At 42.2% G+C, this 17,886-nt stretch overlaps 1 protein-coding gene across 4 annotated transcripts in view; it reads right to left on the bottom strand.

Moving 5' to 3' along the window:
* Window positions 1–5,516: 5,516 nt before the first annotated feature.
* The window catches only part of LOC137004418 (NLR family CARD domain-containing protein 3-like), a 41,564-nt gene continuing 29,194 nt past the window's right edge, over window positions 5,517–17,886 (bottom strand). For all 4 annotated transcript variants that reach the window (XM_067364713.1, XM_067364709.1, XM_067364712.1 and 1 more), the window contains 3 exons: window positions 10,880–11,050; window positions 9,454–9,627; window positions 5,517–6,175 (listed from right to left, as the gene is read on the bottom strand). In XM_067364713.1, the coding sequence (XP_067220814.1) occupies window positions 6,166–6,175; window positions 9,454–9,627; window positions 10,880–11,050 (355 nt within the window). In that variant the 3' untranslated portion in view covers window positions 5,517–6,165. The remainder of the gene's footprint in view (window positions 6,176–9,453; window positions 9,628–10,879; window positions 11,051–17,886) is intronic.

Below are 17,886 nucleotides of genomic sequence, written 5' to 3'. Positions count from 1 at the left end.
CCATTGTTTTGGTATTCCTAGGATCCATGCCTCTTGAATTCCCCAAATCAAACGTGCGCGCGCAAGTGGGCAGGTCATCTGTGTCAAAAGGGTGGTTGCCAGGCCCGGTTCTATGATTGCGTGACTGGGGGGGCATTTCGAAAACTTGGTGGGGCAGCATAATATGATTTATGATTCATAGGTTTATGATCCCCCTAACTACTAAACAGTTTCCTCCATTTTTCAGATTTTTCGGATTAATAACAGCTTCAAATTTAATATTAGCTAATCACAAAAGTACTTTCTGTAATTCTGAAATTGAAACATTGTTTTTTGACTGTTTAGTTAGTACAACTGTTTAATTGGACTGTTTAGAGACTTTTGGTCTAAGATACGAATGGCTTAAAATTACAATTAATTTGATTACTTTATTTTCTAAATATTACATAACTTTTGGTATAATAATGGAAGATGTACACATTCAATGTCTACTGAACAATATTTTAATTTTGGGAAAATGTTATATTCATGTTATATTAATTTACTGTAAGTTCCTTAAAACAAAGCCATTGTTTTCTGTTTTGCAGAAAGAATTTTGGATTTACTCCAAATCTTTAAGAATGGTCAAATTTAAAAGTGGAAGAAGACAACTGTCACAGATCACTTGTTCCCCTGGACTCCATTTCCCATCATCCTCCTGTTCTCCACACCTGCACTCACTTCCCTCGTCTGCTCCTCATCTTCACTCATCACCTGCACCTGGACTCTATTGTCAGCACTCCCATATATTGCACTCACTCCCTTCACTCCTCGTCCGTTCTCTGTTGTGTTAACGTTGTATGTTGGTGTTCCTGCCTTGTTTAAGTAAAGATCTATATGTATTGTGGAAATCCGTATCTGCCTCGTCTCTCTGCACCAGCATCCGTAACAGAAGAACGGACCTTTAAACCACCGGATTTTCCACAGAAAAGAAAAAAAGGATGGAAGCTTCCTTCTCCCGGGCTCCAACTTCTCCCATGCCTCTCTCATCCTGGACAGCTGGTGAGCGGCTCATTGGACTCTTACAGGTGGGTCGTTCGCTGGAGAGGTATGTGGAGGAGTTCGCTGAGCTTGCTTTTTTGTCTGACTGGCCTGAAGCACGTTTGATCGCCCTGTTTCTGGATGGTCTGGACGACAACACTGTCCGTTTAAACAAACCTGATTTTCGTCTCTCCTTAAGCGAAACTATCAATTTAATTTTGTTTTTGAATGAGTCCAAATTTTTCGTGGAACAGGTTCAGGATGTGTGTTTGTCTCCAGGCCATCCAGAAACACGGTTGGCCGGGCCAGTCAGTCAGCCTCCGTCCTCCTCCGCATACCCCTCTAGCGAAGGTTCCCCCTGTGTCCTACCGGGCCCACAAATCTCCGCTGGGTCCGGTAAACCTAAGAGGAGGAAGAGGAAGAAGGGCGAGCGCTCTCCAGTCTCCTGCGCTCCAGTATCTCCAGAGCCCGCTCCGGTATCTCCAGAGCCCGCTCCAGTCTCTCCAGAGCCAGCTCCAGTGCCTGTGGGGATTTTAATTGTATTTGAGGGGATGAACGAGCCTGCCGCTCCAGCCGCCGCCGCCGAGCCTGCCGCTCCAGCCGCCGCCGCCGAGCCTGCCGCTCCAGCCGCCGCCGCCGAGCCTGCCGCTCCAGCCGCCGCCGCCGAGCCTGCCGCTCCAGCCGCCGCCGCCGAGCCTGCCGCTCCAGCCGCCGCCGCCGAGCCTGCCGCTCCAGCCGCCGCCGCCGAGCCAGCTGCTCATATTATGAACTTTATTATAAAAGTCTCCAGCTCAAAGACCGTTTTGCCTCCCGGCCTCCCTCTCCCCCCTCCTCTCATTTGTCTCGACATGTCACCTCCACCTCTAGCCCCTTCATCCAGTACTCCACCTCGGCCCTCGGTCCCATTACCTCCACCTTGGCTCCAACCTCCCTCGTCTCCACCATGGCCCATCAGTCCACCAGCTTCACCAGTCTCCATCCTTCCTCCGGTCAAACATTGGTCGTCCATCAGCCTGCCCTCACCTCAGGACTTTACTCCTCCGTATTCACTCCGTCCCTCAGTTCTGTTGGCTTCTTCACTCCCTCCTGTTCTCCCTTTGTTGTCTGTCATCCTGCCTCCGCTGCGGCCTTCTGGAGCCCTGCCTACACCTCGGTCGGCGGAACCGCCGGTGTCGCCATGGTCCGACGGACCTTCAGCGTTGCCTGGACTCCATGGCTTCTCGGCAGCCCAGGACCCCTGACCCGCCATGGCTGCCCACGGCTCCTGACCCGCCGTGGTTTTTGAGCCTGCCCTGGAGACCTCCACTCCAGTCTACTCCTCCCCCTGCTCCGGTTTGAGGTCTCCAGGGCGCCCGCCCCCCTCCCGGTTGTTACATCTACGGCGCGAGGACGCGCCTACCGGGAGGGGGAGGTACTGTCACGGATCCCTTGTTCCCCTGGACTCCATTTCCCATCATCCTCCTGTTCTCCACACCTGCACTCACTTCCCTCATCTGCTCCTCATCTTCACTCATCACCTGCACCTGGACTCTATTGTCAGCACTCCCATATATTGCACTCACTCCCTTCACTCCTCGTCCGTTCTCTGTTGTGTTAACGTTGTATGTTGGTGTTCCTGCCTTGTTTAAGTAAAGATCTATATGTATTGTGGAAATCCGTATCTGCCTCGTCTCTCTGCACCAGCATCCGTAACAACAACTTGGTTCATTGAAGAAATTTAAACCATTAGAAGACCTGGTGGCATGATTCTTTCCTTTTTCGTGTTTTATTATATATTGTGGACTATATGTAAACATCTCATAATAATACATTTTTGTTGCAGTGCCAAAAAAAAAATTTATCCCAATTATTTATTTTTTAAATTATTGATATTTTGCAGATTCTGAAAGGTGTTATCACATCAAATAATAGGCTACTATTCAACAAATAGCGCAATATGCTGATAGAATATTTTAGAGCTGAACATAACTGAGCAAAACTATTTTATATTTTACTATAGTTACATCTATTCAATTTTAGTTTTTAATTTATTCATTTACAAGATTTTTCATGACTTGGAAATCCCATTTTTAAAATTCCAAGCTACATTTCCAAGTGTTCCATGATCGTGTAGCAACGTATTAACGGTGTGTGCGCGTTTAAATATTGACTAGAGCGCATTTATAAAGGAGCTGCATGTCATCTGCTCATGTGATTGTCAATGGCCGTCTTGAGAAGTGATCAGATAAGGTGTGTCTTGGAAAACTGCTTAGAAAAAGGATGTGGATGAGGACATGAATGCTTTTTACAAGTTGAAATCTTGTAATTATGGCAATTCTAGCATGGTGTGAGTGAGCACCTGAAGTGCTGAGCATGTCTGTGAGGGAGAACTGTAAAAGGATGCGCGCCGCGAGGCGCGCCAGAAAAATACAACCGCACAATGTTTCTAGTAATTTCGCGTATGTAACTAATTTAGTGTTTATATATTTTTTACATTTTGAGTGCTATTAAAAAAAATTAGTATCCTGGGGATGTTGGAGGGGCACAAGAGAAATCTGGGGGGGCATTGCCCCTCCTAGCCCCCCCCTAGACCCGGCCCTGGTGGTTGCCATGGTTGCGAGAGAGTGACAGTCGCCTAAGCCAATCCTATGTTTTGTCCCGGATGGAAATAATGAGCTGTGTTTAATACAGATTAAACAGTCTAGAGTCACTCGATTTTTATACTCTTTTTATCAGAGTTCTTACATTTTAATTATGCATGGATATATATAGAAAGTTTAAACAAATTTGGAACAAAATTTTTTGCCTACCCTGCCTTTAATTTACTGTGGTGGCTCACGCGTCTGTGTTGCGACGTGCTCCTTCTCCAGCTATGGTCTCACGCGTCTGTGTTGCGACGTGCTCCTTCTCCGTTGGTCTCACGCGTCTGTGTTGCGATGTACCCCTTCTCACACGTAAAAAGTACATGACTGTTTCCTTTGGTTGGTAATCAATGGCACGATTCCACCCTCATACCCTCATACTTCAGATCACACGCTGAATCACGCATGCGCAGTATCATCAGCTCACCGGTTCTCAAATCGGACACGTCACACGTCCGAAAGAAGCGGTTCTCGGTTGTGTACTGGTGATCCAAAAACCGTTGCAACCGGTTCTACTTGAGAACAAGATTGAGATTTGAGAACCGCGAGAGCGATTCAAAAGGTTGCTCTCGCTGTAGTTTGATTACGTCATTTTTTATCTTTATATCACCTTGTTTAGAAATTAAATAAACTGTCCATGGATTATTTATGAAATAAATGTTTCCAATCTTTAAAAAAATAACTTGAAAGCACAACTGCACAACTTTCACTACATTGCTTTTTAAATAACATTAATATAGAAAAATACATTTGTAGAACTATTTCTGGACATTAGTTTGATGCTATTTGGAAAAGCACAAACTTTTTGTATTTTGAATTAAGCCATAAACATATTTCCAGTATGTTTCATATTATCACACTGTCCGATGTTCAACAAAACTTGACTAACGTGCTTTTCGTTCTCTTGAAAAGTTAAACGCATGCGCAGTATCATCAGCTCACCGGTTCTCAAATCGGACATGTCCGAAAGAAGCGGTTCTCGGTTGTGTACTAATGATCCGAAAACCGTTGTAACCGGTTCTTGACTCGAGAACGAGAACGATGACAGGCTGTGTATGTTAGTTCGTGTGCGCCGCGCATGCGCACTCATATCAGCTGCTCTGCTTGCTCGTGCTCATCATCAGTTCTCTCTTCACAGCAGGTTAAGTCAGTGTATTGTTGGAGTAACTGAATAACTCCAGAATGTTGGTTTATTTCGAGAGGTAGCGTCAGGCACGTCAGTAACTTTATAACACGTGAGTAACTTTATAATTTGTGGATTCGTGTTTGCTAACTGGAGATGCGAACTGTTTGGAACGATTCAGAACGATTTGGTGAAATGGTTCAACCGGTTCACTGAAAAGAACCGGTTAAAAAGAACGATTCGTTCGCGAACCGGGCATCACTAATTGAAATGGTTCTTTTTTCAGATGTTTCAGTTGTAAATTTATATCATTGTCAAGGCCTCATATTCACAGTGTCTCTGCTGCCCTCTGCTGGTGAACAACATCAATAATACAGATTCAATCTTCTTCACTTGCACATTCCTCTTCTTCACAACTCAAAACTGCAGTGATCTTTCTGAATATAATTACATTAAATAAATGTCTACATGCACAAACTCTTCCTGTTCTTCACCTCAAGTGAGAATAGTGTTCATTTTTACACTTTTGTGTTTTGTTCACTTGTTCATAAGATGTTTTAAACTTTGAAATGTTCATCAGTCAGGGTGTCGATTACATTTTCTAGCACAACTGAATTTGATTAAACCAGTAATGATACATTACTTACTTTGTAAGTGTTTGAGAAATTCACTAGCAATTTCTGAGTGAAAATTGTTTCTACACCATTTATTTCAGTCTACAAAACATCTTCAAGCACTATTATTATGAAGCACAGTCCTGTAATACATGTAAACACAGCAAGAAAGAACAAGAAGTTCATATGGAAAGACATCTCAATAAGGCAGTTTTTAGAAACATTATGACGTCTGACGACAGTTTAAATCAACCCATCATTCACACTTTAATATGAGCAGTTTATGGATGTGTGTTGGGGTTGATCTCTTTGTTCAATACGAGCTGATCATCATTTCTACTGACCTTAAGACTGTTATGTGCTTACATATGAATAACCCTGATTTCTAGTAATACTAATGCCAAATCAGACTAGACGACACAAAATGTGATTTTTAAATACACCTAAAGGAGAAAGAAAATGCTGTTAGTTGTAGAAGGTCTGAAGTTTTCATTTAAAAACCAATGATAAACAGTATTTGACATGGAAATGGAGTTTCTAACACAACAGCTTTGAAAAGACACTTCATGATTACAGCACTACTATATTCTCATCTCCATTCAGATAGGAGAATTTAATCAAAATCACACTAATCTCTGAGCTCTCTGCTTCAGGACCCTGTGGTTTCTGCTGCGTGATTCAGATCAGAGGAGTTTATAAACATTGTGGTGAATTTCTCAAGTTAGAGTGGAAAAAGAAGAGAGTGTCCGTGAGGAGAGTGTGTGTAGCCGGACTCAGAGCAGATTTTTTCATGGAAATGGGAATATCCTCAAAAAAACCTGTAAATCCAAAAATAAAACAGTCAATTATATAAAATCAAACATTAATTTGAAATAATAAAATGCCTGAAACATGTCTCAACTATTTTAAAACATATCAATTATAAACAAGCCAAATCTCTCTGTTTAAAGTGAAACTATAAGAGCTCAAAATGAATGATGCAATAAAAAGAAATGTATTGATTGAAACCAAAAATTATGCACAAATCAGACCAGAAGTGAAAAAAATAAAAAATAAATGCCAATATACAAGCTGTCATGGTTGTCAGGTTCACTGACTCATTCTCGCTGTCTCTCTCTGTTCTCTCTCTGTGCGCGTGAGCTCTGATTGAGTCATTTGAAGCACCTGATTGTTATCAGCGTGACTATTTAACCTGTGCCTTTTCTGTTCTGTGTTGTCAGAAGTTTGGTTTTTGTTTATGCAGTCTGTTCCTGCCCTCTGTTGTGCCTCAGTCCTGCTATCATCTGGATATTCCTGCTCTGACGAATTCGGATCTTGCTCTTTGACTATTGTTTGCCCCACTTGGCGTTACCTGGATACCCTTGACTCTCTGCATCTTTGTCTCTCTGGTTTTGTCTTCTGGTTTGCAACAGTGTCCCATTTGCCCTTGCATCCGTCTCATCATTCCCTGACAGAAACTTCTGACCATCATCATGGATGTAGCAAATGCAGCGGAATTAAACAATTATCTGTCTCGGATGAGTTCTCGTATGGATTGACAAGAAGAAGAAACAAGAGCTACAGGTCGTGTAGTGCAGGCTCTGGTAGCACAAGTGTCATATCTGATGGTTCAGCTACAACACCTGAGAACGGGAGTGACCGCTTCATCTACCGCATCAACCTCACCACCGAATCCCCCTGCCTCTCTGACAGCTTAGGTCATGAAGCCTCTGTATTTCTTTGGAGGCCCTGGTATTGACTTTGCTGTCAGGAAAGGCAGCACTCTGGGGGTTGGCAGTATGGGAAAACAAGCATCCCTGCTGTGCTTCATTTCAAATGCTTGTGGACAAAAATGAGATGGGTGTTCGACTGTGCCATCGCAGGCCGTGAAGCGCCGCAAGTGCTAGCCGACCTACGTCAAGGTAATCAGCCGGTTTCAGACTATTCAATAGAGTGAGGAGAAGGAACGCCGTAGAACCAGAGGACTTTGCCTGTAATGTGGTTCCGTGGGACATTTTGCTTCTAGCTGCCCAGCAAAAGGGGAAGCCCGACAGTAGACTTGTGGTTACTGTTGGGTGGGATAACCATGGACAAATCCTCTGCTTCGACCCTCCTCCCGGTGAGACTGCAACATGCATCTAACATGCATACATCTCAAGCACTTGTGGACTCAGGGGCTGAAGGTAATTTTATTGACTCTCATTTGGCTAATAACCTTCAACTTCCCATTTTTCCTCTTAAGCAGGAAATAGCCGTCAAGGCCTTAAATGTACAGAACCTTCCTGAGACTACCCATACCACAGGTACTGTTACACTCATCACTTCGGTTAACCATACCGAGAAGATATGTTTCCTGCTCACCAACTCTCCCCACGCCCCTGTTGTTCTGGGACACCCCTGGATCATCATCTATAGCCCTCATATTGACTGGGGCCATAATTCTGCTAGTTCGTCTGTTGTCTGTTCTGTGTTGCAGGATGAGTAGGTGTACTTGTCAAACGTGCCCAAGGAGTACTTCGACCTGAAGGAATTGTTCAGGAAATCCCGGGCTGCTTCTCTTCCTCCGCATCGTCCCTATGACTGTGCAATAGATTTATTGCCAGGTACCTCTCCGCCTAAAGGCAGATTATACTTGCTTGCAGCTCCTGAAAGGGAGGCCACGGAGAGGTATATTTCTGATTCCCTGACAGCTGGGGTTCATCTGTCCGTCCTCTTCTCCTGCTGGGGCAGGGTACTTTTTCATGGACAAGAAGGATGGCTCTCTGCGACCATGCATCCATTACTGAGGGTTGAATGACATCACGGTAAAGAATACTTATCCTACTTATGCCACTGATGTCTTCAGCCTTCGAGCGGTTGCAGGGAGCGTCTGTGTTCACGAAACTGGATCTGCGTGATGCCTATCATTTGGTCTTCATAAGAGTGGAAAACTGCTTTTAACACCCCCAGGGTGGCATTTTGAATACCTTGTTATGCCTTTTGGCCTTTCCAACTCCCCCGCGGTTTTCCAGGCACTCATCAATGATGTGCTGAGAGATAAGGTTGATCAGTTCATATATGTCTACCTGGATGACATAATGATATTTTCTTCTTCTCTCCAGGAACATGTTCAACACATCAGGCGAGTGCTCCAGAGGCTGTTAGAGAATGGGCTCTTTGTCAAGGCGGAGAAATGCGTTTTCCATGCATCTCCTTCTTGGGGTACATTGTCTCGTCCAAGGGAGTGCGCATGGATGCCGACAAGGTTAAGGCTGTGGTGGATTGGGCAACTCCAGATTCCCGCAAGGCCCTGCAGAGGTTTCTAGGGTTCGCCAATTTCTACCAGCATTTTATTCACAGTTTCAGCCAACTAGCCACTCCTTTGACTGCCTTGACCTCCACCAAGACTGCATTCAGGTGGTCCGATGCCGCTGAGGTGGCGTTCTCCGGAAAAATTTCTAATTTACAGTCATTATCTCCAACCAACAGGAAGTCAGATATTTTGGTTGGAATGTGGATTTTTCACACTCTCTTTCTCAAACAATAGCTCAGGGATCTCAAAAAACACATGAAGAGAAGTGTTTGGATAATACAACATCAGCAATCACAGATATTTGCATTAAGACTGGATTAGATTTCTCAGAGTACTGCTGAATTTGCGCAAATAGCAGTATATAATTTGCTCTGGAATTTGTATAGAGGTTGTCTGAGAAAAACACAGATATGGCAGATTAGGATGATATTCTGCACTCATTTGAAACTGACCCATGACATTCGATGTCACCGGGCTTGTGCCCACCATAGCTGCTTGCAGCTATATTTTTTATATTGTATTGCAAAACACTTTTGCTGCTAGGTTGAATATGGGTAAGGTATGGGTAGGTTTAAGGGTGGGTTAAGGTGTAAGGGAACGTCAACAGTGTAATTATAAATGTAATTACAGAAATTATTTACAGATGTAATTAAATGCAGGTATTTTTAAATTATAATTACAATGTAAAAACATTGCATTGAACTAAAGGATTCATTTAAAGTTGTTAAAGACACCTAATATAAAGTGGGACCACATATGCATATAAATATATAAATGTTCAGCTATATGAAAACATGAATATTTATTTAAAAAATTATTACTTACCACAGTGTCTCTAGTTTATAATGTGGAGAATTCTTTAGAGCAGTGAGCAGTTCACGTCCTGAATCTCCTATTTTATTCCTAGATAAATCCAGTTCTCTCAGGTGTGAGGGGTTTGATCTCAAAGCTGAAGCCAGAGCAGCACAACCTTCATCTGTGACTCTACAATAACTCAACCTGTTGAGAACAATGACACAGTCTTCACTCTCTTAGATCGGTTTAGCTGTGAATCCATTATTAAAGAGAATGTACAAACTTAAAGCATAAATCAATGAGATGATTGATAAAAATGAAAATGTCGCAGAGCACAAAACATGATATGTGTGTACTTGTTTTGACTATACTTTTGAGGACCAAATGTCATCACTTATATTGTTGATAGATATTCTTATCAGCCTGACTTTTCTTTCCCTGTTTCTCCCTGTTTTCTCTCACCTGGTCTTCACGGATGCAAGGGTAGAACGGAGACTGGTTGTTATGGTTTCGTCACACATCTGGTTTTAATGCACACAATGTATATGTGTGTGTGTTTCTTGGAAAACAGCCAAGAAATGGTCCCTGCCTTTTGTATTGCAAGTATAGAAGGGGTCTTCTTGGATCCCAAGGCAGGCAGGGGCACTGGACCAGATGTTGACCATATTTAGACTTGTTTTTTCTATATGTACCACATTCCTATATCATGAAAGTATATTCTTATTAGACAATTGCTACACCACCCCATGAACATGTTTAAAAGCCCTGTACTGAAGTAAGTCTGAGAGGAGGTTTTGTGAACGGATTGGCTTCATGTTCATGACTCTTTCCCATAGGCCTATGCATTCAGTGAGTGAAAAAGACAAACTGAGAATGAGGCACGAATCAGGACAATAAATGTAAGATTAATTAACCTTGCAATTGTGGAATACTTTCAACAACCCACTAGTGAGGACATTGACTGGTCCTCATTATTTTAAAAGGGTTATGAATCAGCCAAAAGAGGTTTCTGTGATGGGTAGGTTTAGGAGTAGGGGTAGGGTTAGGGAATAGAAAATATCATTGTCCTCACTAAGATAGCAATACAAACCTGTGTGTGTGTGTGTGTGTGTGTGTGTGTGTGTGTGTGTGTGTGTTTTTACAAAATTAAAAAATAATTTTAGAAAGTGTCAATGCAGAAAGATGGACATGATGAACAGTAAGAATGAATTCAGCATGTTCTTCATTTCTCAGTTTTGTTGAGCTCGAGTCTGTTTAAAGTCAAGAGACTGAAATGTTGATTGTGTGAAAGTATGTATTTCAGTGTGACTCTCAGTCCTGCAGTATCATGTGACTGAGCTCATGTGTTCAATCATTTACAGCTCATTCAGCTGAACTCACAGCAGCAGAAAGAGGCTGAACACTTCAAATATACTTTATATTGAGATTCATGTGTGAGAGTCAAATATGATCTTACCGTAGTATCTCTAGTTTACATTGAGGATCCTGTAGTACATCAGACAGCAGATTCACTGATTCTCCTATTTTATTCACAGCCAGATTCAGTTCTCTCAGGTGTGAGGGGTTTGATCTCAGAGCTGAAGCCAGAGCAGCACAACCATCATCTGTGATATCACAATTATTCAACCTGTAGAGAACAATGACACACTCTTCACTCTCTCAGATCAAATCAGGGCCTCATTTATAAAACTTTATGTATATTTAATCCTTAAAGTGTACATATGCAAAAAAGCTAGATTCTGAGTACGCACAAAAGTTTTCAGATTTATAAAACCATGCGTACGCCAGAACCTGCGAAAAATCCCTTCCTAAATCCCAGTCAGAGGAAGATTGTGTGTACGTGCATCTCCACCCCATCTCCTCCCCGAAATCACCATATAAGGAGTTTACATTGCCTAGTTTTATTATGCATAACATCATCTACATATTATTCCCATGCATATTCTCATCTGCAACTGTTACAGTTGCTGGTTCTAAGCATAAACGTGCACGACGAGGAGTATAGAAGTATAACTTTCTTTAATAAATCCACAAGGAGAGTAATCCATAAACAGGTACAATGGGGAGACAACCAAACAACACACGAACAATACCGGACGATACTAGACAGGAAACACAGGGCTTATATGCACAGGAACACAAGGGGTTGATTGGACACAGCTGAATGTGATGATTGAGGTGATCGGTAACCATGGTGATAGATTAGTGGCGGGAAATGGAACAACAACAAGTCCAAAACGCGTCATCGCGCCGTGGAGAGGGGAAGATGAAGATGAGATGCTGAAGATGGTGTAGGAGGCGGCTCAGGAGGCGGACGGCTAACCGGGAGGAGGCGAAGTGTAGGATTCCAGGGTGGTGCAGGTGAGGAAGAAATCCAGGGAGGTCTAGATGGTGGTGAAGACCAGGGAAGACGAATACCCATCCAGGCCACAGCCAAGACGACCGGAAGCGACGATGACATCAGAGTTGGAGCCCACCGTGTAGCCGGAGCGCCGAAGACTCGAAGGGACCCCAACCAAAAGAGGGCTACTCTTTGAGAAATCAAAGGAAATTAACATTTGAATTCTCTCTTGCAAAATTAGCATCGCCATCCGAGAGGCAATCACACTGAGTCAATCACACCTCAGCATATTGCCTTAATCTACATTCCTTTCCTTCACCTCCTCTTCCCCCATCTCTTCTCTCTACATGCAGAGATGACCTGAAATTCAACCAAAATCTATATGTTTTAATGTGAACAGGTATCATACAACATTATACATGTTTATCATTTGAAATGTCTCAGTGCGACTGGTGCAAAGGTCTCATTCCCACAGAAGTAAACCAGAAGGTAATAAAGGTTTTAAGATTTTAGAGATATTTTGCTCTCTGTAATGGGTGTGTAATGGAAGGTATAAATAATCTTCCTGATCAGTTTCATCGCCTTAGCATACCAGACAGCTTAGAAGACCTTGATGTTGCAACAGAAACTATTGCCTCTGTCTTTTCCAGCACATTAGACTCAGTTGCTCCTTTGTGTTTAAAAAGATTAAGGAAATTAATCCAACGCCATGGTACAACGAGCACACTCGGGCCCTAAAGGTAGCAGCCAGAAAAATGGAGCACAGCTGGAAGAAAACAAAACTAGAAGTATTTCGCATTTTGTGGAGAGAGAGAATGTTTGAGTACAGAAAGGCCTTAAAAAGTGCTAGATCTGCCAATTTTTCAAAACTTTTAGAAGAAAATAAACACAACCCTAGGTATTTATTTGATACAGTGGCTAAATTAACAAGAAAAAAAGCTTCTGATGTTTCCAAAGAACTTCTTAACTTGCAAGATTGATAATATTAGAGTAAAAAATATAACCATGCAACCGTCTACTACAGTATCGCGTCAGACAGTGCATTGTAGTGTCCCTGAGGAAAAAAAATCAATTCATTTACTGCTTTAGAAGAGGAAGAATTGTCTAAACTTGTTAAATCATCAAAATTAACAACATGTATGTTAGACCCTATACAGACTAAGCTATTGAAAGAGATGCTTCCAGAGGTCATAAATCCTCTTCTTAATATAGTCACTTCATCTTTATCACTAGTATATGTACCAAAAACCTTTAAGCTAACTATTATTAAACCTCTTAATAAAAAACACAACTTGATCCTAGAGAATTAGTCAATTACAGGCTGATTTCAACTCTGACTTTTCTGTCAAAAATACTAGAAAAGGCAGTATCATCACAACTATGTTCCTTTTAGAAAGAAATAGTATCTGTGAGGATTTCCAGTCAGGATTTAGACCATACCATAGTACTGAGACTGCTCTCATTAGAGTTACTAATGATTTGCTCTTATCATCAGAACGTAGTTGTAGTGTTACTGGATCTTAGTGCTGCATTTGACACTATTGATCACAATATTCTTTTAAATAGACTCGAAAAATATGTTGGCATTAGTGGAATTGTACTGTCATGGTTCAAATCATACTTATCTGACCGTTATCAGTTTGTAGTAGTAAACAAAGAGAGGTCATATGGATCAAAAGTGAATATGGAGTACCGCAAGGCTCAGTACAAGGACCATTGCTTTTTACTCTGTACATGCTACCCTTGGGAGATATCATTAGGAAGCATGGCGTTAGTTTTCACTGTTACGCTAATGATACTCAGCTCTATATTTCTTTGCGCCCTGACGAAAATTACCAATTCACAATGTTAATGGAATGCATAGCTGATATAAAAAACTGGACCAGTAATTTCCTACTACTAAATTCAGAAAAATCAGAGATTCTAATTTTTGAACCAAAAACTTCTTCACATAATAACCTAGAATACTGTCTAACACTTGATGGCTGCTCTGTTAAGTTTTCATCGTCAGTTAGGAACCTGGGTGTGCTCTTTGATACCAATCTTTCATTTGAAGGCCATGTTTCTAGCATCTGTAAAACTGCATTCTTCCATCTTAAAAATATATCTAAACTATGAGATATGCTCTTAATGAAAAATGCAGAACAGTTAGTTGATGCGTTCATGACCTCAAGGCTAGATTACTGTAACACTCTACTGGGTGGTTGTTCTGCTCACCTGATAAATAAACTACAGCTCATCCAAAATGCAGCAGCTAGAGTTTTTACTAGAACTAGGAAGAATGACCATATCAGCCCAGTTCTGTCATCACCGTATTGGCTTCCTGTTAAACATCATATAGATTTTAAAATCTTGATCATTACTTACAAAACATTAAATGGTTTAGCTCCCCAGTACCTGAGCAAGCTCTTAAAGCATTATAGTCCTTCACATGTATTGCGATCTCAGAATTCAGACCAGCTGATAATACCTAGAATATCAAAATCAACCGCAGGCGGTAGATCCTTCTCCTATTTGGCACCTAAACTCTGAAACAATCTTCCAAGCATTGTTCGGGAAGCAGACACACTCTGTCAGTTTAAATCTAGACTAAAAATGCATCGCTTTAACCTGGCATACACATAACACATTATCAATTTATAGTTTCAAATCCGTTAAAGGATTATTAGGCTGCATAAATTAGGTCAGCCGGAACTGGGAACACTTCCTATAACACCAGATGTACTCGTTATATCAGAAGAAGAATGGCATCTACGCTAATATTAGTCTTTCTGTTTATCCCGAGGTTTACCGTAGTCAACCGGATCCCGGCCGTATCCAGGTCAGACCAAGGACCGGCGCCTTTACACGACCACAAAGCAGCCCTGAAGTATCAGCAGAGATTGAGTCAACTAGATCATCCATTTTGAAGGCCTCATCGACATGACAGCCAGTGGCACAGCTCCTCAACAAACCATCCACACCGCAGTGATGAATACGATCCTCAACTGGATGGAACTGAAATAAATACTTTGAATGTTGAGATCCTATCGGACTTATGATAGCTACCTGAATTGTAACAAAGCACTGTTCACCAGAGGAGAACTGGCCCCCGACTAAGCCTGGTTTCTCCCAAGGTTTTTTTTCTCCATTTTAACACCTATTTGCCACTTATTTATTTAGCACTAAAAAGTGCTAAATAAATAAAGGTGACTTGACTTGACTTAAAGTGAGGCTCAGGGTCCTTCAGACACTCAGCAATGTGCATTTAGGTGTGCATCTTTTACTCGGTTTCTGAGCATCTGATGTTTTGTATTGCGTTTGAACAGGTCAGCATCATCGACGGTCAGCCTCTCCATCCTGGACAGCCGCTTACTTATCCATATTTTGCAATTATAAAAAATAGGTTGTATCGAGTGACCCAAGACGCTCAGACAAAAGAAGATACAACCCAGTTGTTAGTTCCTAGGAGCCGCAGGGAAATGTTTTTTCAAGCGGCTCATTCTAATCCAATGGCTGGTCATTTAGGACAGGGATCAACACTAAATCGCCACATGACCCAATTTTTTGGGCCGGGCATTCACGAGAATGTGCGCAGGTGGTGCAGGTGGTACCTTTCAGCGGCTGATGGACAGGGTATTACGGCCCCATGCTGCGTATGCTGCTGCCTATCTGGATGATATCATTATATTTAGTAATGATTGGCAGCGGCATATGCAGCATTTGAGGGCTGTCTTAAGGTCGCTGAGGGGAGCCGGGCTCACGGCCAACCCGAAGAAGTGTGCAATTGGGCGCGTGGAAGTAAAGTATCTGGGCTTCCACTTGGGGCATGGACAGGTGCGTCCCCAAATTGATAAGACTGCAGCAATTGCGACCTGTCCACGCCCTAAGACCAAAAAGGAGGTAAGACAGTTTTTGGGGCTGGCGGGATATTACAGAAGGTTTGTGCCTAATTATTCGGACCTCACCAGCCCCTTGACTGATCTTACTAAAAAGGAGGCACCTGATACGGTTCAATGGATGGAGCCGTGCCAGCAGGCTTTTACCCAGGTAAAGGCTGCTCTGTGTGGCGGGCCGTTGCTTCACTCTCCTGATTTTTCTCTCCCTTTTGTGTTGCAGACTGATGCGTCGGACAGGAGGCTGGGTGCAGTCCTGTCCCAGGAGATAGAGGGGGAGGAGCGGCCGGTGCTGTACATTAGTCGTAAGCTCTCCAAGAGAGAGACTAAGTACAGCACCGTGGAGAAGGAGTGTTTGGCCATCAGGTGGGCCATCCTCACCCTCCGCTATTATCTCCTGGGACGGGAATTCACCCTCTGTTCAGACCACACTCCTCTGCAGTGGCTCCACCGCATAAAGGATACCAACGCGCGGATCACCCGTTGGTACCTAGCTTTACAGCCTTTTAAATTCAAGGTGGTCCACAGGCCGGGTGTTCAGATGGCTGTGGCTGATTTCCTCTCCAGAAATGGGGGGGGCGGTGGGGGTATGTGGCAGGAGGGGCGTGGTTCAGCGGAGTCTGCAGCGGGAGAGAGAGGCAGGAGAGCCATGGTGCGTGAGTGGGTTAAGCGCAAATAACGAACACCTGTGTCTTGTTTCAGTAATTGGAGTGGAGAGAGTATTTAACGCCAGGAGAAGCGAACATGGAGACAAGGGAACAACTGTTTGGTTACGTTTATTGACAGAAAACTAATTATTGTTATATAGCTCAACACGTTTAGTCTTATTGTTTAATCTAATTTTCTTGATTTTTTGCAAGTACCATGATTTACCATGAAAAATCACTATGTGATAAGTAGCATAATCAGATGCAGCTTTATTTTTATTAACAGTGTTATATGGTGGGTAACTTTTACCTTAACACCTTTAACCTTATTATTTATTATTCTCAGGTTAGGTTGAGTAAGTCAAATCTGACCTAAATCATAAGCATTCAAACAATACTTACAATATGTTCAGAAGACTTCTCTGTGGTCTGTTCGTGCTCAAGGGTTTAGTAATAAGAATATCGGTAGACAATTATTTGCAATTAATGTAGTAATAGTTTTAATTACAATTTAACAAAAGTAAAGGCAAACAAAGGTTATTATCAAAGTTATCAAAACAAAGCAAAGTTTCAATCAAAGGTGTAAAAAGCTGGGTTTCTCGCGTCGAGAGACACTGCTCAATCAGTATCTGGCTGGCCAGTCTTCTCATCAGTCTTTTATACTCAAACAGTTCACTGCCGATGTTAAATCTTCTTCTGCTGTCATCAGTTGGAGAGCTGCCAAGTCTTCCACCATCCTTTTAAGGTGTTTCTGACGTAGCCTGCTTTTCCTCCTGTTAGCTCTCCTCTTAGCTCTTCTCCTCTGTGTCCGTCTCATTTTTGTCTGTAAAACATGCCTTATCTACAACATTACAATTCTCTTATATCTAATACATAAATGTTTTCTACTCTGTTACTTTAATATACTATACACCACAGTTTAATAGTTAACATATACTTTAAGTAGTCATATACAAATTACTTTAACATGGTTAAGTATACATGCATACATAATAGCAATTAATATCATTAGTTTGCTTTTCTACATTACATCATTTTAATACATTTTAATGCATCATCACTAATTGGGTTACATAAAACTACTACAAAGCCAAAACAACTTTAAACAAAATAGAGTAATTGCATAATCATCATATTCATCAACAACAGTAATACAGAATTTTCTCCATCATACAATACATTTTAAAATTAAGTGCATGCCACATATCAACACAAGCCATCCAGCATTTAAAATCGATCTAGCTTACTGCAGTATGTCTCAAACAAGTATCTCACAGCAGCAGAAAAGTAGAAGTGGTGCTGGTGACTGTGGCATAATAAAGGTTCCGCTGCTTGTGAGGCGTGTGTTGCGCAATCGCTCCAGCAGCCTCTTTCAGCTCCCACAACACTCGGTCCTGCTCTGCTTCATACTACAGTAATGTTAATAATCCCAGCATCCATGAACGTGATTTCTTCCTGAGTCCTATCCTGATTATTTCCACCGGCTGTAACCAGGTGAGAAAACTTATGCAGAGATTGCATAAGCTAAGTGCACATTTTTCACCTAAATCGTTGGAGATAGCAGAAAGATTTCGGTTTCACAAAAGAAATCAGGAAGAGG

The sequence above is a fragment of the Chanodichthys erythropterus genome, chromosome 17 (genome assembly GCF_024489055.1).
Source record: "Chanodichthys erythropterus isolate Z2021 chromosome 17, ASM2448905v1, whole genome shotgun sequence".
Taxonomy (NCBI): Eukaryota; Metazoa; Chordata; class Actinopteri; order Cypriniformes; family Xenocyprididae; genus Chanodichthys; species Chanodichthys erythropterus.
The sequence above is the reverse complement of the archived record's forward strand: the minus strand, read 5'-3'. Positions and strand labels throughout refer to the sequence as shown.